The sequence below is a fragment of the Eleginops maclovinus genome, chromosome 22, assembly GCF_036324505.1.
Source record: "Eleginops maclovinus isolate JMC-PN-2008 ecotype Puerto Natales chromosome 22, JC_Emac_rtc_rv5, whole genome shotgun sequence".
Taxonomy (NCBI): Eukaryota; Metazoa; Chordata; class Actinopteri; order Perciformes; family Eleginopidae; genus Eleginops; species Eleginops maclovinus.
Window position 1 is genome coordinate 8364347 of NC_086370.1, and position 20850 is coordinate 8385196.

At 41.3% G+C, this 20850-nt stretch overlaps 1 protein-coding gene across 1 annotated transcript in view; it reads left to right on the forward strand.

Moving 5' to 3' along the window:
• The window catches only part of plpp4 (phospholipid phosphatase 4), a 49150-nt gene that overhangs the window by 9317 nt on the left and 18983 nt on the right, over nucleotides 1–20850 (forward strand). Inside the window, exon 2 of the mRNA XM_063875115.1 lies at nucleotides 15839–15947. Within this exon, the coding sequence (XP_063731185.1) occupies nucleotides 15839–15947 (109 nt within the window). The remainder of the gene's footprint in view (nucleotides 1–15838; nucleotides 15948–20850) is intronic.

The window sequence follows — 20850 nt, forward strand, 5'->3', positions numbered from 1 at the left end:
ACCTCCCTCTCTGTTTGTTGACTTGCTGTTGATCGTCCTTATTAGTGCTTGGAGTTCAGTGACCTAATGTTACTTCTGGGTAGTTCTGCCCCTGCAACCTGAGCCAAGGTCCACATAGAAAGAATATCTGAATAACCTATGTGGTTGTACACAGACTTTAAGATATACAGTAGACACTCTACTATAGAATCAAATGGAACTAGATAGTTCCTGATTTAAATGTTTCCACAGATTTTCAGACAACTACCCCTTGGTTATTTGATACTTAAGAAAAAGTTAAACTGATGAGGTTCTGGGTTTTTTCTATCAGCAGTTTATTTGAGCTGATAATGATTTCAATTGCACGTCTTTTATTTTTTTATGAAAACATACTTGTCCGACCTTGTACATTGGTATCTGTAGCGCCTATCAACTCTACATAATGACAACCCAGTCAGCCAATCAGATTTGGCTTCGCTGTTTCTGTCACTTGTAGATAATACAAATATAATGTATTGAGTATTTGCAGACATGTCTTTAGTTTTACCTTTGCAATATTTTGCCACATTTTTCACACCAGTTTGGGCTTTCATGGGGGGCTTGATAGTTTCTGACTGAGTGTCAGACAAAGTGTGAATGTAGGTGTGTTCAGCGTCAGTACGATATAAATTAAGTGTTACTTGAAAAATAAAGCATGTTAACATGTTCTAGAAGAAACCAAAAATATGGGCTGCTGGATAGCTCAGTGGTTAGAGCTGTTGGAAGGCGGGTTAGACTCTGAACTATCAGTAACAATTTAAACCCAAATATTGGCATGATATGTCCCCTTTAAAATGTATGTTCACATTTTATGGACTAAGGACTGTTAGAAGGAGTTTCAATACAGTGTTGATTCAAATTAGGGCAATCAGGCGCTAAGTGTTTCAGAGTACTCACCTGCTTCTGCAATCACTGCTGCTGCTGCGACTGCTGACTTAATTGATAACAGACCAGATCAGCGTGCTTAAGTATGATAACTTAATTGTAATTGTTTCTAGAAAACTGGCATGCTGTGTCTTTCACCGTGCACACTACCTCTATCTAATTTTCTCTCCCTGCATCCATTCTGCGACCCCTCGCAGTTGGAAAACCCCTAAACTAATTTCAGATCGTTGAAAGCCAAGGATATAAGGTCAATCCTTTTTCTATTTAACCATCATCGTGCGTCATTTCCAGCACATGTTTTCCCAATAGGAGACAATAATCTGCATCATATGATTGACATAAGAGTCAATTAAAGGGGGCTACAAATCCCAGCGTAAAAGTAAACACCTGCACTGTTCAGGGCTTTAACTGGGATTCATCCTTACATCTCTATTGCCATATGCAATGGGAGTATTTCTATTTATCCTAAGTATTTGCTCATGTGGCTTTAAGAAGGGTACGTAATAACATTTTCTTGCAGGTGAAACAAGCAAATCCCTTAGGGCTTCTAAAATAACATCACCTTCCTAAGGAAAAACAAATCAATTTGACAAAGTGTCATTTCCTGCATAGAATACTATTGAAACTCCTCCCAGATAAAAATGATTGAGACCCAAAAAAATAACAAGGAATACATCATATTGAAGCATAATATTTCAAGTCGTAGCAATGGGACTTTTTTAAGTTTGAGGGCCTGAGGGAAAGAAATGGAATGTGACAGATCAAGAGATGTGTCAACAGATGTTTTTTGAGTGAATATAGATCCATACAAGCATAGCATCACTGTCTGTTTGTGAAAAGCAGACAATGATTGCATGCTTTAATGTTTGTGTGTATGTTTTTGTGTCCGTTGGTATCTATTAGTGCACTCTGGCTCCTGATGTTGCTAATGACCAGCACTCCGCAAATGCTGTTGATGAAAGTATATACGTTAACCCTGGCTTCAAAGAAAAATAAAAGCACAAGGCTGAACCCTCTCCCCCGCTGCTGTCAACTTTGACATTTGTTCGGATAAAAAACAAGCATGTCAACTCTGATAAATGTCAGGCTTGTGTCCCAGTCGCATATCTGTGTCCGACATCACTGCCAGCATGAGTGATCAGGCTGTCTGCGTGTTAATCTTCTTCCCCTTCCTCTGTCTTTATCTCTGATACTCCAAACAAAGTTACCCTCATGTCTAACTTCATAAACTTGTCACACAAGCAAAAGCACCAACACACACTAGCCCAAGTGCTGAGATTTGAAACACAAGGTGCTTTTCTGGGACATTTTCCTTAACTTTGAGGCAACGACAGAGATGGTCAGTTATTCAGCGCGCTTGCCTGTTTTTATGTTTTGATCATCAATGTCAAAGCAAGCGATTCTAGAGAAACTCAGATTTGACCTGTAGTTTTAAACAGTTCAAGGTGAACTCATAAATACATCATTTCTATGTGTATTCACCCTTCAGAAACTGTGGTTTGCATAAAGATTGCAGCAGAGCACTGGGGCTAGTATAGCTGAAAAAAGCATTGCTAATAATGTTCTTTTTAGGATTTCAGTTGCTGTATTTTTAGTTTACTGTTTTATTTTGAAATGTGTCTTGTTTTGTCACTTCCTGTCTTTAGTTTCCCTCCTGTCTGATTGTGCTCATTGTGCTGTGTTTCATCTCCCCCTTCCCAGCTGTTTCTTGTCTTGTGATTACCCTCCTCTGTATTTAGCCTGGCCTTTCCTTTGTGTTCTTTGTCACGTCGTCGTCATTTGCCTGTTCCCTGAACCCTTTTGGATCTCCCTTTTTCAGCCCTCCCTCTTCCACTGGTTTGTCCGTGTTTTAATTTGATACTTTTCCTTCGTTTTACCTTTTGTCTGCAGTTTTGTTAACAGCTTTTTTTATAAATAAAAGCTCGCCCTTTCTTACGTTTGAACCCCTGCTTCCTCTATTGCTTCTGCACCTGGGTCCTTTCCCCAATCCTGACAGTACGACGTGATCAAAAAATGGACCCAGCAGAATCAGTCGAGGATGCCATTCCAAGACAAGAGGTCATGATATCCCACCAGGCAACCTCAACCCAGGTACATGCACTGGCTGACCTCAACGTCCTGGTGCAGCGGCTGGCCACCATGGTACAACAGCTAGTCCCCATAGACGCTATTGTACCTCCGCCTGCAGCTCTGGCACCTGTTCCAGCTCCTGGCCTGACTGGAGACGCTTCGGAGGCTTGTGTGGGAACGGCGGAATGCTACGCTGCCCTTGCCCCGGCCTCCCTGACGTTTCCAGGCCTTCTCCTGGCCCAAAATACCTTTCCAGGCCGCCATGCTTCCAGATGCAGACCAGCCCACTCCAACAACTCCGGTCCTGTACTCGGCCCGGCCCACTCAATCCCCTCCTGCCCTGTCGGCGGCCCTGTCGACCCCAGCCTCTCCGGTCCGGTCGACTTCGGCCTCACCTGTCCAGTCGACTCCAGTCTCGCCTATTCCTGCTTCGTTGGGGGGTCCCGCCTTCCCCTGTTCCGATGGGGTCCTTCCAACACCTGCTCACGTCCCGTTTGGGGTCCCGTGGAGACCTGTTCTGCCGGGGGTCCAGCCTGCATCATGTTCTGCACCGTTTGGGGTCCTGCCGTAACAAATTCCGATGGGGGTCCCGCCAACACCTGCCCCTGTCCTGTTGGGGTTCCCGTGGAGACCTGTTCTGCCGGGGGTCCAGCCGACATCATGTCCTGTTCCGATGGGGGTCCCGCCTAGACCTGTTCCGATGGGGGTCCAGCCAAGACCTGTTCCTTGTCCGTTTGGGGTCCCACCATCACCTGTTCCAATGGGGGTCCCGCGAACACCTGTTCCTTCACTGTTGGGGTTCCCGCCATCCCCTGTTTTGCCGGGGGGCCCGCCAACAACAGCTTCTGTTCTGTTGGGGGTCCCACCATCACCTGTTCCGATGGGGGTCCCGCCAAAACCTGTTCCTTCACTTTTGGGGTTCCCGCCGTCCCCTGTTCGGATGGGGGTCCCGCTTCCTCCTGCTCCAGGTCCTCCGGAGCGGCTGCCTTCAAGGGGGGTCCCACCGCTGCCTACGCCAGCCTCCTGCCCGTCCTCCAGAGGGATCCCATCGAGGGGTCCGCCGCCCTAAGGCCCTTCCTCCAGAGGCGACTCGTCGTCCTCAAGCTCGACCTCCAGAGGCGTCTCGCCGTCCTCCAGGGGCGTCTCTCCGTCCTCCTGTACGTCCGCCAGAGGCGTCTCACCGCTCTCCTGCCCGGCCCTCTGAGTGTACCCGCCGCAGCCTCCGCCACCCTCCTGCCCGACCCCAAAGTGTCCCAGCCGCGGCCTCTGTCGCACTCCGGCCCGTCCCCCAGAGTTCCCCTGCCGTGGCCTCCGGCCCCCTCTTTGGCACCGTTTTCGTCGCCGGCCCTGCCTCCCCCCCAGAGAGAGTATATATATGTGGGCAACACTCTGCTGTGTCTGAGTGTTAAAATAAATCATCAATAATAGAAATCAAGTATTGTAGCCAGTTTGTCAAAATTAGCCTTCCTTCTAGAGGAGCCCCTTTCAAATCACTTGAATAGAATGGGAATCCAATTTCCCAATAATGGGTAGCTTTGATTGAAATGTTCCCAAAACAAACGACATGTGTTGTGGAAACCACTTTCCTACTGACACTTCAATTCATAGTAAGAGGGGTTTTATTTTGAAAAACTTGAGCTTTAAAATCAGAAGTGTGTGCATACTTCCAATTTTGTTATGTAAACAATGAAATCTGTAAACAGATTTCTTTTCTTGGAAGAGGCCACAGACAACAAGTTTGTAAAATTGCAAATATAAAAAATATTGCAGTACTTAAGTGGGCTATAGATCCAGCCATCTTCTACATAAAAACGTCTTTCCAGCGGTTGGTGCAGGCGAGCGTAGCTGCATTTGGTTTGTCCAGACCATCTCTGGTACATTGTTGGGCTTGGCTGCATTTCATGATGTGCACAATTGTTTCTGATTCGCCACACATCGGAAGTTGTTGTTTTTTCCATTTCTTCAGGGTAGACTTGCAATATCCTTCACCAACTCACAGGCAGTTTATTGTTTTCCAGACAGCCAAAGGTTGGTCGAGACCTCTCTCCATCCATTGTGATGTATGGCTACCAAGGCTGTTCCACTGGTTCTGCCATTCAGTAGTGCTCGCATCAGTTGGAGTGGTCTCCAGTACTTAAGTGATGTCCATAAAACTGCTTCTGGATTCAAGGCGTTTCTGGGCAGCTTGGGAAATGGATTCATAGATTCAGACCAGTGTGTTACTTCCTTTGTGGATAGATAATGACTAACAGAATTTTTTTTTTTTAAAGAAGATCCTTGAGACTTCCACTCTAAAGCAATAGTTTTGTAAATACATCTTCTTCTCTTTTTGTCAGAGGGTTAGATGATGAACATTGATCACATTAATTGATCTCATCAGTCATAGTGGGAAAAAATGGGAAAATAATGGATGAAGTTCATGTAGATGCAAAAGGAGAGTCCAGTACACCAGAAAATGTAACTGCAGCACTTCATTAGAGAACAGCTCCTGCGCAGTATAGTACTATATAGAAGCATCAGAGGGTGACACGTCATTTTACAGTACAAAAGAGATGCAAAGCTCGCCAAAATCTGATGAGCCGGCTCCAATGGGCCGGTAAAGTCATGCATTAACTCAGCAAGATCCATGAATATAAGCCTTTGGACCTGTGGAGCATTTGCAAAGGCTGCTGGCAAATCATCTATGTGTGGTGGATCGGAAGCTTTCTTCCCTGCTGTGGGGTAGAGACTTATCTCTCCGCCAGCACCATGCTTCCTTGATTCCCTAATCCCTCTGTGTCCCTGTGGCCATGTTCTGCCAGCTTCACACCGCTGCATTTCCTAATACCTGTCTCAAAATCGGGCTCCTGACCTTTCTCTAAGTGTCTCCGGGGCTCGGATCGAGTCAGCCGTCGTTTGTTTTCTCATTATATTTTTGCCTCTTTAACACAGCGTCTTGAATCATCCATTCTGAATGGGTAATTCAAATTAAAATGACCCTATGTTTTTTTGCCAGGAGCATTTATTTTGCGTGGCAAGCAAAGGATGGTGTTTTCTTTTTTCTTCTCCCCTTTAGTCAACTGGAAAAGGGATAGCTCCAGGGAGGCCAGAGCTAGCTGAGTGTCACTCAGCATCTCCCTTCTACCCTCCTCCTGCATGACAGCACCGTGACTGTGCATTCCTGACACGTATGAAAGAGGCCCTGACTGTATACACTAACACAAACAGAAAGGAGAATGTGACATTTATTGTACTCGCAGAATTCTGACTTGCCGAGCAGAGTGCAGCATAACAAACCTGCAGGAAATTGTGTGTTTTCGTGAACACTTCCCAATAATTATGCTAATCGAATATGATTATCTAGGCAGTTTGCTATGTGGGGAATTCAGATGAGAATATTAAATGATGAGGGTAGGTGTTTGACTTTATTTAATGGCTAACAATTTAATTTACTCATCTGTTTCTTTTTCTGTAGGCTTCTATAGGCTGTAAAGAAAGTGATATGTTTCTCCATAGAGGCACAATGCAGCAGCTCCAAAAGATCTGACCATATTGCCATACCCCACTGAAAAAAACTCACCTCCAGTCTTAATACCTTCTGTTTCCACACATTACACTGCTGTGTGGCCCCCTTCAGGCCAAAAAAAGCTGCCTCAAATGTCCCCTTTTTGTGGAATTATTTTGAATCTACCAGATTGTTGCTAGCCTGATTAACAATGTCATTTAAAAGGCACAGTTAACCCCAGGCTCTCTACAATTACACATAAGCACACATTAGTTGTCAAAGCAGCAGCAGTGGGCTTTGGTCTACGGGTCCAATAATGAATAGAATAAAGCGTCATAATTAAATCAAGGATGTATCCTCGGTCTGTCAGTCAGCTTCCCTCTATCTCCGCTGTGACCCACCTTTAATCGAATTGCAACAGCAGCAGCGTTTTATTAAATAACTGACTCCCGGTTGTATTTATCATGAGCCAGGCGTGCTGGAGGAGTTTAATTTTGCTTGAATAGCAAATGCAGGATTTCTAAAAATATTCTATGTAGTAAGAAACTGAAGTTTAGGGAAAACCTGTGCTCTACTTTTTCCTTCAAAGTGTATGCCGTGGATTTGAGATAAACCACTGCTTACATACTGTGACTCCTATACACGAATCATTAAGAGTATGTCTTTTGCAGTTTAAAATATTGTGGCAGCATATTTTCTTGGATGCACAAACCTGAAAAAGATGAAGTGCATTGTGAAAGGTATCCATCAATATATGCCTAATATACTTGGGTAAGATTTGTTTCTGACACAGGTGTCATACATCAGGTACTCTCGTAATGTAGCTGTTCATTTTCAAAGAGATTTCCAAAAAAACACATAATGTATCAAAGGGAATGCAGGATTATTTGGGATCATTATGTTTATTCACTTTCTTGTTAGTTAAGAAGATACCACTCCACTCCACTCCACTGTATTTAACATGTTGGTAAGTGAGCTTTATTGTGGCCTTTGGATCAAGCTAGCTGGTTCCATCTGTCCCTTTCTTTAAGCCAGCTAGCCCTAACTTGATCACACAAATGCAAGATTCTTGCATCTAACTCTCAGGGAGAAAAAGGACACAAAAAGTCCCTATATCTCCAAAATCTCCTTTTAATAATATCCCATTAGGTTATTTTTCTTGGGTTTTTCTCCTAATGGCAGACATGGTTCTCTAGTTCTTCTTCAAAGGTCCAAGTAACTTTTCTTGAAAAAGCTAAAAAGCCTTTAATCAGATGGCTAGAACCCACGCCTAGCTGCACAAACAGCCTCGGTCTGCTTTTGTTTGTGTCGCTATGTGTGGGTTGTTACCCATCTTTATCCTAACAGGCACAAGCATTGTCAGTGTTTTGAGAAATTGACCATGAAATAGCATTTTGATAATGCCTTTCAAGTCTTTGCCAGTAGTGTGCCTTGGTCCTTTGTTCTTTTTTTGTGTTGTTATGTTTCCTAAAGACCTTCATTTAAACTTTTTTAAATTAATATCAGATTATGATCAGATTTATTACATCGCACATCTAACACCAGACAGTTGTATTTGTCCCTCATTTAAAGATAGATGATGACAATTCTCAGCAAAACAGTCTACACGCAAACTCTTTGAAAAAGCACATCAATTACTGAACAACTTGAAAGCAACAACCAAATTCCTCCGCTAAGATGTGTTGAGTGGCCGTCCAAACAGTATGCTGCTGATTTGTCCACAGAGACAGGCTGCTATCCACCACCGGGACAACACTAAGCCAGGAATCAGTGAGCCAGTCAGCTCCATCATTCTCTCTCTTTATGTCTTTTATTATTCCTGCTTGAATCTCTTCTAACATTTCAACCAATACTCCTTTTAAAATATAAAGCATTCAAAGCCCTAGCTCTCAAACACTCACCACTGTCCATTTAGCTTTATTAGCTGGTTTAATTCTCCAGTTGGATTGGAAAGTGTGTAAGAAATGGGAATGTACCAGTGGTAAATGAACTGGAAGATGCACTGAACAGAGACGGGTGGGAATTTCCCTCAGGGCTCCACACATCCTCTCATTTTATAGCTTGTAAATCTCATAAGTCAGTTTTTTTTATAGCTCCATGCCATATGACTAGAGTAATGTGGGTGCCATCAGATCAAGAAAGGCAGTGATGATAGCCCAGCTCTGATGTGGAGGGAGAAGTCATTTCATATTATGTCCCAGATCTGGCAGATGGTCAGCTTCAATTCTTTTCCCTCCTCAGCACCTTCACAAAACACCTACCTCCTAGATTCCAAAATGTGCACCTCAGAGTGCAATTGAAATCAAATGTGAATGGAAAAATGTAGTGTAACAGCCTTAACGTACGTCTGGTGACTGAAATGGAAGTCAAAAAGCCAATGGTATTTTTCCATTGGATTATGAATTATTGTAGGACTTTGCGGCAAACCCAAGGGGCAACTTCCGAGTCTCCAAAATGAAGCCCATAAGGAAGTGCCAAAAACCTGCAGATCCTCGAATGGCCGCGTGGCCTGGCTGCAAAACAGAGCAAATCCCCATAGAACCCCATGTTAAAATGTCTAACTTTGGAGCAGAAAGTTTACAGCCTGGTTCAAAAAACGGTTTTCTCTGTATAGCTAGTTTCCGCGTTCATGACAACTGTGAGGGGGGTGAATTTTCATTAAAAAATCCAGTTCAAAAGATATTAAGCCATAAAGTTCTGCATAATTAGGGGCGTGGCCGATTTGAGTGACAGCTGGGGTTGTTATATTAAGGTTAGCCGCATGGGATAGCTGTCACCTCATCCACTCAGCTCTCTAAATCGTTGAACTTGACCTATCGGTCGTGTTAGGCTTTTCTGAGTATTTTAATACGAAATTCTGAGAGATAACATGTCTTGCTATGCAGTTAATTGTGCTAACAGACCATCCAAGGATTCTGTGGTTCGTTTTTTTCGGTGAGTGAAATGTTTTATTGAAGTGTATTATATATGAACTCGCTTTAATTGATTTCCTAATTGTTTTTTAACGTTATATGTGCATGCATTAAGTAAACGTTAACATTACTGGTGTTTGGTGTTCTTAAACGTGATATATTCACAGTAACATTGACAAAATGTCAGCAAATCTAGTTTTTCTTTACCATCATAACATATAAATAAATACATGTTTGAAGTATTGTTGTATAGTGTCAGGTTAACTTACCCCAAGAAACGTATTAAGCCGGAGGAAAATGTCAACATCTGGTGAGTGCTGCGAGTTACAGTTCAGGTTAGCATATACCGGTAGCCTAATTTCTAGCTAGCTTGGTAACCTCGAGGTAGGTGGGCGTGTTCCAGCAGCCAGGCTTCATTCGCCCCGCCCCAGTTTCACTCACAACCCAACCCTTTAACCATTTATGGATTATCCGGGAGCAGGCGGAGTCAGGCACTGACAAGATGGCGGCCATTTGAGCTTCATTTGAGCTCTTCAGAAACCTATGGGTGACGTCACTGAGGGTTTGTCCATTATTTTTACAGTCAATGCGGCAAACACATTTTATGGTACTTACACGTTTTGTTCAGCAGGATAATCTTCTCCAAGGAGCACCATTTCCATGGCTTTCATAGCGTTAATTGCCATATAAGTACAAATCTAAATTTAAGTCTGACAACGGTGGCTCAGGGACTTCAGTGGCTTAATCCCTAGTTCCTGCAGTACATGGGTCAAGGTGTCCTCCAATGTGCTGAACCCCAAATTGCTCATGTGGGCATGCCAATGGTTTAATTCACCTTGGAAAAAAAGCTTGGGACAACCAGATACAATATTATGGTGTAATAACAAACAAGCATCAGATGACTTCACCACCTAAGCTAAAGCTAGACTAATGTTTGCCATTTTGACGATTAGGCTTGTCATTTAGCTACATCTCAGTAACTGCATTTTTTATAAAGCGTAAAAGCTTCCAAATTAATTTGTCTTATTTAATGATATGTATTTGTTGGATAGCAAAATATCACATTTCTTCAGCTTGTGTTATCAGCTCACTTAAAATCCATAAAAAAAACCCTCATTGACTCGGAAATGAGGAAGCAGGAAGTGCAATAAAAAAGCATTCTGTCAGGGTGAGCGAATCAGGCAGGATCCAAATGCAGGAAGTACACAGGGTTTAACTGAAAATACCTTTATTTCAAGGCCAAACTGATCAGAACTCTCTCCCTACGGAACACATCCACATTTGATGGGGATCTCACAACAACTGAAGGACGAACAGAACTTAAATACAAGAACAGTGATCACAAAGAAAAGACACAGGTGGGGAGGGAGGAAAAACACAGGAGCACCAGGTGAACACAATCAGGTAATCAAACAGGAGCACAGAGACAGGAAGTAGAAGCAGACATGACTAGGGGAGTGCACATTTTTCAAAATAAAACCCAGACAAACAGACAAATCTTGACGCCTACTAATTTTTGGGTAATACAACTCTTTCCTGCAGCACTATTCTCTGCATGGTTTTAATGTGACTATTGCATGAGGAACTGCAGCGCTTATACCTGAACAGCGCAGGAAGACAACAAGCTGAGGAAAATGGCTTAACCTTAGATCGGTACAAACACCTCGCTCTCTCTCAGGCTGCGCTCCTGTGTTTCGTTGGACATTGACACAGCTCCCTGATATTTCTCTTGAGAGGTGAGGGTCCCATGCTCTGTCTGCTAAGTGAGCAATACAGCGTTAACTGAGAGCTGGCCTCCTGCCCATACATTCTCTGTGTGAGTGCAGCCTAATAGGAGCTCTCGTTGTTTAGTCAGCCTCTGCTAGGAGATATAATGCGATCAATATTTTTTTAAAACAGCTTCTGTTTGGCATATCTGTGAAAGGCAGGAAAACACAAAGACACTTTCAAACTTAGATTACATTCAAACTTTTTATGAAAATTGGGGCATGCCTGAAATTATTCCAATTTAGCTTTTCCACTCTTCTTTATGCATCCTTGATTCACAGCGTTTCTAACTAATTAAGGAGGAATTTTTTTGCTTTCTGTCATGGTGGCACGGCAAAGGATGTGTTTTTCGCAATAGTCACAGATTCTGCCCACAGAATTTAGAGTTTTCAAATTAGCTGCTTCTAGTGTTCTGGATATTGTTTTGTGTCCTTGGCCATGGCTGTGCAGAGTTGGATAGGAAGTGGTGATGAGAAATGGAGTTTTAATGAAGGGAACAGGGAAGAGGCAAAAGGCTCAAAAGTTTCCTTAGAGGTTATAAATGATTTGATGTAAAGATTAAAAGATTTCGAGCCCAGACTGAAGAGACGTTTGAGTATTCTCTTTATTAAAATTGATGAGAATGCATGTGATATACAATTAAATAATTTTCAAAAAATAATGAAGCTTGCCACAACTCTAAATCTTGAGTTTTGCCATCAGTGGTTCTCTTGAAAACTTCCCATAATCACCCTAGGACCCTCTACGTTGTCAGATCTATAATGTGTTGGCCTCTATAGAAGGCCAGCCTGGCTCAGTGATGTTTGGTCTAAACAAAGATAACAAAATGAGTTGCTCCCCAGGCAGCCAGCAGGCGGTGCTGAGTTCAGGGCTTTTTTGTGCGCCCCGTGTTTATGGGCACTTAGAGAGCTCATCCATTCAGGCCAGAGATTGTGTCAGAGGGCCTTGGGTCTCATTAGAACAATGCTGAGTCAGCTTTTGCAGAACAAACATCTGTTTTTTTTTACATTTCTTTTAGTTGCCCTTTAGAAACACTTTCAACATGGTTTAATCTCTCTACTTCTTTATTTCCCTATCTTTTCAGTTCTCTATAGCTCCTGCTCTCATGGTCATCTACAGGAAGTGTTGAAAGGCTTTTAAGCTTGGAAATACAAAGGGAAAGATGTGCAAATGTAATGAGAAATTAGCCACAAATGACACTTTGTTGTTACGACGTTCCATCTGTCTAAATCTGCCAATCCTGAGTTAGTTTAATGCAGCCCACCACCACCACTTTGCACCCTTTCCATCTCTCTCTTTAAACCATGCTAACAATTGTTTCCCAGCAAGATTACTCAAGGCACATGCTGTGAATGTCATTACCCCTAAAAAGCGTTGACATTAGCTCCACCAATGTGAATGTAATTCCTATCGTCCTTCCTTACTCAAATAACATGTATCCTCAGTCACCAGCCTGTAAATAAAGTGTGCACATACTGCTTTCATCTCAGCATGTAAATTACAAAAGAGAAACTTTAATTTCCACAAATATCTTCAATACATGCAATCGTGGATGAAACCTTGATTAATTCATACTGTGTTTGACACTTGGAGCCTGGGGTCCTCAAACTGCACCTAAAACATATTGGAGTCTTTCTTTTAATAAAGTTTATGGTTAGAAAAAAGAAAATGAGGCAAGAAAAACTTGAGTCAAGGGAAGTCCTTTGAGAGCAGTATTTATTTGTTGGGGAAGATTGGATACTCCATTCTCTAAATGTAGGTTGAATATTATTTCACTTGTAGAAAAGAAATTACAATTTTGAGCCTATGAAAGTGAGGATCCCCAGTGAACACAGAGATATTTGAAAATAGAGTGCCAAAGTGAAATTCCAGGTGTTCTTTACCTTCTAAGGTTTTTACAATAATGAACAGTTCTGAATGATGTTATCCATCCAGGGTATGCTTATCATTGAAGTTATGAGTCCTCCTGTTTAAAGAATAATCCAACCCAACCCAAAAGATGTTTCTTATATTTTAGATAAAGTTATTTTTCCCAGAATTATGGTTGCAGCTATAAAGAACTGCTTTGTAATGAGGTCTTTGTAAAAGATTATGGTTTGGGATTTAAAGAAGATGTCGGTAAGTATAGGTCTATTTCAGGCTATGCTCCGACCAGCCTCTGCGGCAAGACCGGCCACAAGGCACTCGCTGATAGGTCCTCCTTCCCTAGAACCATTTGTCTGGCCCCTCACCTGAGACTAATGCTAGAAATGCTAAGTTCCTTGACACAATGTACAATGACAGTTCCAGAGGAACCCCTAACAACCATGAAATTATCCCCAAACATGTACATAGTATGTTTCAGAGAAAACAACATTGTATCAATAACTTCAAAACAGGGTAAGATTTCAGATTCCTGAAGTATTCAGGACTTCAACTCTATTACCTTATACAATGTCCCCTTTTTGAAATGTAAATGATAATTTCCCCACAGCAGCAACTTGCATGCTTTCCACATTCTCATGAGAGAACAAATATTGTGCAGAAGAATGTTATCTCTGTACCTTCGGGCAGAGTGTTTCTCAAACTCATTAAGACGTCAGGGGTTGAATGCACGATAAGCCTCGCAGAGTGACAGTTAAACCGCTGCTCTATGTAATGACTTGAGAACACTGTGTGTGTCCAGAAGAGTTGGAGGGGGGGGCTAGCTGTCAAAGCCCTACTGTATCTCGCTACTTTTTTTTTGTATTTCTGGGGACTAAAATAACATTCCTTGTCTGAAAAAAGGCATGCTGGGAAAATGGGAGTAATTCATGAAGCATATTGTGTGTCATTAGCACATACATTTTTGTGCGCCACATAGCAGTAAATGTAATACGGCTGAAGTGATTCATGCACACATGCTCAGCAAGGTGTAAAATGAGCAAGTACTGATTAGGTTACTGTTCTCTCGCAAAACATCATGACACGCAGTTATCAGACCAACAAATAGACTTTCCACACAGCGTAATAAGCTGCTTGTCTTTCAGAGAGATTAAAATGTATAATTGATTTCCTGAGGAGAGGAAGAATAAGACAATTTGCTCTGCAGGATTCCATTTTATCTAGAAATGGTTTTCACAAGATGCATGTGTCTTTTAGTAAATGGCATCCTTCTCATTTCCACTGTGATATTCAGACTGAGAAGACGCACAGCAGCCAGCATATCCTCACACTTCTGCCGCTGGCCACTGTGCAGCTCTACTGGAGCAGATGAGGGATAAACGCCTTGCTGAAGGGCATACAGTTTTGGAGAGGACTACTTAATCTCTATTTCCAATAAACTGATGCAGTATATCTAACAAATGCACTGCTGGACCCAAAAATTGTTTTACAACTTAAAGGCGTGTGTGTGGGAGAGAAACTCCCTCTGGAGAGAACTTTGGGATTTTCAATACCATTTAATACCATTTACATGCACACACACATATAGAACATGTATCTATTACTTTGATCTATTTCAACCATTTATCCATCACTCTAATGATTTATCTTACTACTACTAAATTTGCCATTACTCTTAATAAATAGAATAACTGATTCAAGGCTGTACGTTTTTGTAATGAATGTACCGAATTCAGGACGGGCAAATGGTAAATGGACTGCATTTACCTACAGTAGCATTTTCTCAGTCTTTTACTTATACAAGTCAGCATTCTCCCATACATACACACACATTCATACAAAGAAGATGCCACCTGCTCAGGGAGACCCACATTCACACAGCGTTGGCCATAACATAGAAGAAAGTTAAGGATAGGTCTCTAGCTTACATTGACATGTTGGGCCTGGGAATCTAACAACCAACATTCAGATTGGTAGACGTACAGTCTACCACAGAGCCCCTGCATATTTAATTTAAAGTCCAAATCTCAATTTAAGTCACAATCAGACTCATTATAAATCTACCATGATGGTTTTTTTATTGCCTTAACTTTAACCAATATTTTTGTTTTGTTATGTTTTCTTTCAGTTTTCAGCCTGTTCCGCATATTTAAAACTATGACACTAGTCCATGAGAAAATGTATCCCCTGAAAGGTAATTAAAAAGAAATTAACTTGAATTTGAACAAAACTTTGTACGAGACAGGGTTAGTGAGGTGCTGTATATAAACCTTCAGAATTCTTCTATAACACTTTTAATACCTTTATAATTCCTCTATCTGAATACCAAAATTCCCCAAAGATGGATATATTAAAAAAGACGATATCCCAGCCACCCTTTAGTTTGAATAATCCTTTTCCTGCTTTGCTTAGTGTTTCAAATATGTAGAGCTCTCTATGGCCCTAGGAGGTACATAATCTCACAACCCAAACGCCTATTGAATTGTTTTAGAAAGCAGAAAGAAAAAGACTTTGTTGAGACGATGGAGAACAAGGTCGTGTCTGACAGATCACTCGGTGGCTGGGGAGTGCTGGAGGAAGCAGGAGCATGCTAATTTGTTTCCACTCTGTAGAAGTGTGAGACAGCAGAGCTCTTCAGTGGAGGTGATTCCGGGTGAAGTCCCAGTTCTTTCATAGCCACAGATATGTTTATCTTTGGGAAGAAACAAGTACCTTCTCTACTTTTGAGCATAATCAGAAAGTAATATCTCAATAGGGTACATGGCATTCTGCTCTATGTGAAAACATAAATGCCCAAAGAATGAGTTACTGATCTGTGTGCTTTTGTTCCCTGCTACAGATTTACAGAATTTCTGGAGCCCTTTGAGAGAGTGATTCAACCAGAGGAGCTTTGGCTCTACAAGAATCCTCTCGTTGAGTCAGACCACATTCCCAAGAGGGTCATGTTCGTAAGTACCTGCTGTCCAATTTTGCATTCCTCTTGTTCCAGACTTGATTGCCAAAAAATACGAACATTTCGGTCTACATGACGTGCATCCTCTGCTTTATTCTTAGTAATCTTTGCGCTGCAGAAATCCTTCTATTAGTATGATCAATGCTGCAAAGCCTCTTGCTTCCGCTCTCTCGTTCAGGCTCAGAATCTCATTTATGCAGATACAAATAGGGCTTTACTGAACTGTGCTGATTAACACTTCCAATGTATATATACAATTAACTTGGACAGAAGTGGGCGAAGAAAGGTTGAGATGAATTTCTACTGCTGCATGAAATGAATTGGAATTTTTCTTCTGCTGTTAATTCCTGAGAAGATAACCCAAAAAATCTCTTGGAAAAAACATTCCCATTGTCAACACAGTTCTCAGTGGCTTCATCACTGGCTTCAATGCAGTTGAAAGACAGCCTACTGAGCATCACAGGAATCATTCCAATATTGTGGTGAGTCAGACATTGTTTACAGACTTGGAAGGCAAACAGTAGATGGTCCTATTTTCAAAGAGGTATAATGGTGCAATATGACACCTACCATGCCCCCCCCAACAAAGGGGTGGTTAAACCTATGAAAAATAATCCAAATTTGCCACCAACATATACCATACAGCATACTGACATAAAATGTTTGGGAGAAAAAATTGGTGTCGAATTGGATGTAATGTGCTTTTTTTGCTTTCTTGTTGTGAATGTGATGCCAAAGATTCATACCACTGTTATTACTGTAAACAAGAATGGTGACTTACAACAAGAATTCCGTAAAAATGCAAAATACCTGCAACCACGTACAGTACAGTACAGTACAGTACAGTACAATACAGTACAATACAGTACGCAGTGTTCTCACCTCCATTTTCAAAGCTACACTTCAACATCTAGAAACTATTGGCAGAATGTGATTCATTTTGACCAAAACTGTTTTTTAAACCTGAACGTGTTTTCACATCAGTGCTCAAGGACAGACAATGAGACCTGATAATGATTGCATTCTGTTCCCTGTTCTTTCGTGTAATCAATTATTTTTCCGCCACCTCAAACAACAATCAAGTCATCTTTCACATGCTTCAGGCCGCGATGTAGCAAGGGTTTGCCTGTGGTTGAGAGTTTTAGTTGAATAGTCAAAAGTTTGAAATACTCGTTTCTCTGCAACACAGATGTTTTTTTTAATTCTGTACATTTGGACATCAGACTGTTAAATCAAAAAAAATCCAACCAACTTAACAGGCAGAGGCAGGCCTGCTTGTTTAGCTCACCTCTTTGCCAACTGACAGCTCTTGACTGAGTGGCTCTGCAATCTGTCATATGCCCACACACATCAATCTTACATTTTTGGAGAGAAAACAGCTGTGGAATAAGTGGTGAGCAGTATGTCAATCATTTCAAGCTAAAATGACTGTCCGCTTCTGTAAATCTCAACTTTACGGAGCAGTTTTCCTTCTACATGAATAAGTAACAAAAATCATAGTGACTCTGCTTAAAGGGGCCCTATGATGCCCTGTGTATGCTTGGGTTTTCCCTTTCCTGTGTGTGACATAGGTTTTAGTGCATCTAAATGGTCTGCAAAGACTACAATGCCAAATTCACACCAGAGGGAGTTTCTCACCCACACATTCCCTCTCTGGCTTAAACTCCTGGATTGGAACCTTTGTTTACTTTACCCTAACATAGTGACATCACTGTGTAACACCCACGCTTATATTTGCTCGTGCTCCAACACATTGTGCTTGATAGGTTAACAGGTGGGACTCTATCTCTCAATCTCTAAGCTCTCTTATTTTCTTATTTCCGTTTTCAACATGCGCTATAAAAACAACGACAGTATATATTAACTTCAATGTCCATGAATCTTTGCTAGTGACAGGCCACTAAATAGTGAAAGAGACCCCCCTCCCCTCAACCCGGTTACCTATTACAGAAAAGGTTCCCAGTGCTGAGACCCAACAGTCAGCCTTCTTCAATGTCACTGGGCTGACAGTAGCCCTGAAGGTGCGGGGAATTTATCCGGCCATTAAAAATACTACAAAAATTGACATTATGAAGCTACATTATGAATCGCTGCAACCTTCATTAAGATATACGCTGAATTAGTTTACATAGCCTCAAGAGTCTTTCTCATTATGCGAGGGGCAGCTATTTCTTCAGTGTTTGTTATTTATTGAGGACCCAATGATAAGTGCAGCTGAACTTCTGGTTTCTGTCTGTATATTATGTAAGCAGGCTGATACTGTAGTGTACAGACCTCAAATCAGTGGCTAAAATCATATTTCATCTTCTAGGAAATCTTCACTGTTCCCATTTTCTGCAAAGTTTATGAAATTCAAAGGGAAACAAATAAAGATCATTTCCAGAGGAGATATTCAGAATGCAACTAAAAATGAAAATAACATACAATTATGCTAAAAGAGTTGTACTCAACCATTCAGACCTTGGGAATGTCCCTGACAGCTGCAAATACGAGTCCCCACTCTAGGCAGTTATTCACATACCGAGAGAAATATGACCTTTCAAAAATTGTTTTACAGTAGGGCTGTACTGAATGTTATTTTTCCATGAACACTTTGAATAAAGCGATTTATCTGACTAAGCGAGTTCACCTTTTTTGATTAAATCAACTTTTTGTGTTGAAATAACTCGTCCGTGCCTGCCTTTCTTTGTCAAACATGGGAGAGCAGTCAAAACACAAACATTGATTGAAGCTGAGTGTTTAATTTGATAAAAGCACGTTATGAGTTTTGGAAATGATTGCATTACTATTTGTTCAATGAATGTTTATTTTTAGAAATTACTTTTGGTATGTTATGGGCAGTCTAAAACAATCCTACGCCGCCACCACTGGAATCTAATTCTGCAGATAGTATTATACTACCAATATTACTGCAGCATAGAATCGGAGGATGAAACCCTCAGCAGAGCACACACAGTGAAATGTGTCCTCTGCATTTAACCCATCCTAGTACTAGGAGCAGTGGGCAGCTATTGTGCAGCGCCCGGGGAGCAATGGGGAGGGGGGATTGGAGGTGTCTGGTGCCTTGCTCAAGGGCACCACAGCAGGGCCTAGGAGGTTAACTGGGACCTCTCCAAGTAGCAGTCCACTTTCCATATTTCAAGTCTGTTCAGGGACTTGAACCAGTGACCCTACGATTCCCCGTCCATGCCCCTACTTACTGAGCCACTGCTGGACTAATAATCTTTATTATGTGACTCTGCAGAAATACCACAATGGATGAACAAGAAGACTGCATTCTAATTTTGATTTATAATTTAAATTGCAAGGTTATGAATCAAACTATTTGGTACAGCCCTAAATGTATGCTGACTTCCTTCATTCGTTCGTATTTATCCTATTACTTACAATGTGTTGGAGTGCTAGCCAATAAAAAGGCAAGTATTACATAGTGACGTCACCATGTCGCAGAAGTAAACAAAGGTGTCCAATGGAGTCATGTCAGGCAGGGGGGAAGTTTGTCTGAGATAAACTCCAGCTGGAAGGAACTTTGAGATTTTAGCCTTTACAGAAACCTTTAATAAATAAGATTAATCAAAAGGATTTATATAAATGTGAAATCATGTTCTAAATATATCTCTTTAGTAGACATGAATGTTCATTTCTAAGTATATTTAAGAGACAAGATAATTAACGTTGTCAAACCTTAAAGCAATTTTATTTACTTTAATGTTTCCATGGCAACTCAAACCCTCATAAGTCCTCCTTTCAACATGACTCTTCACATCTTTGATCAGCGGTTTATAGTCCCAGGGGGGCCAATGTTTAATTTTAGGTTATGAAGAGCTTCTGTAAATAAAGCACTGTCAGAGATTGTAAATCTAAATATAGCTGTTTCAGCGTGCATATTCTCAGTCAGCAGAGAAGTGACTTCAGTGGATTCCCTCACACTGACAAAGTGATGGCAGCCACTGTGACTGAAAGGCCACTCAGACTCAGGGTGCACTTCTGGCAAACATGATGGATGCCACCAGCTGCTTAGTAGCTACAGCTTAGTTGCTTCAATCCATTTATACCAGAAAATATTTCCAGTATCTAAATATGTCTGTCTTTTTTTAAAGATGTGAACAGGGATTATGCAGCGTGACCTACACAAGCTCTTTCTACTCACTATGAAGTATACAGTAACTGCCTCATCGGAGCAAGACATTGTTAAATGCAATTTAATCTGCAGGGGCAAACACAATGTGTCCTACTGAATATAATGTGATACTGTCTATGATACAGAACACCTTGCATGGTTTTACACTGATGAGAGCTCCAAGATTTAACACTATGTGGTCTCCACTACAGAATGTGAAATAGTACATCACTAAAAATCTAAAGTTACATTTTGGCAATGTCATTGAGAAGGTTGCCTGCAAATGTAATGGTGTTTTATGCTCTCAGGTTGGATATGATAGAACAAACCTCTGTACAATATTTCAAGATGAAAATTCAGGGGGGCAGAAAGAGATAACGATACCTCTGAGCAACAATTAAAAGAATAAAAGAAATCAGAAATCCTTTGTTAAAAAAACTGGAAGCATAACATCAAAATGTGTGCAGATTTGAAATAGGTACAGGTTTCAGTGTCAAGTGCACAATTATGCTTCTAAAAGGCTTCAATAAGAAGCATTAGCAAAGCTGTGCCTCAAATTTCACAATACAAATAAAAGGTAAATCTAGGGCATAGAATAAGAGTAGAAAGGATATTCCAAACTCAGTTTAAAGTAGAAGGGTGGTCAAAGCAGCTGCCATTTTTATGCGTAGTTGTGTGCCTAGCCATTGTAAAGAACTGGGTTGTGCAGCTCAATGGTGTTTTGTATGGGTTAGACTTTGCACTTTGGGAATGAACCAAGAAATAACAGCTCAAGTTC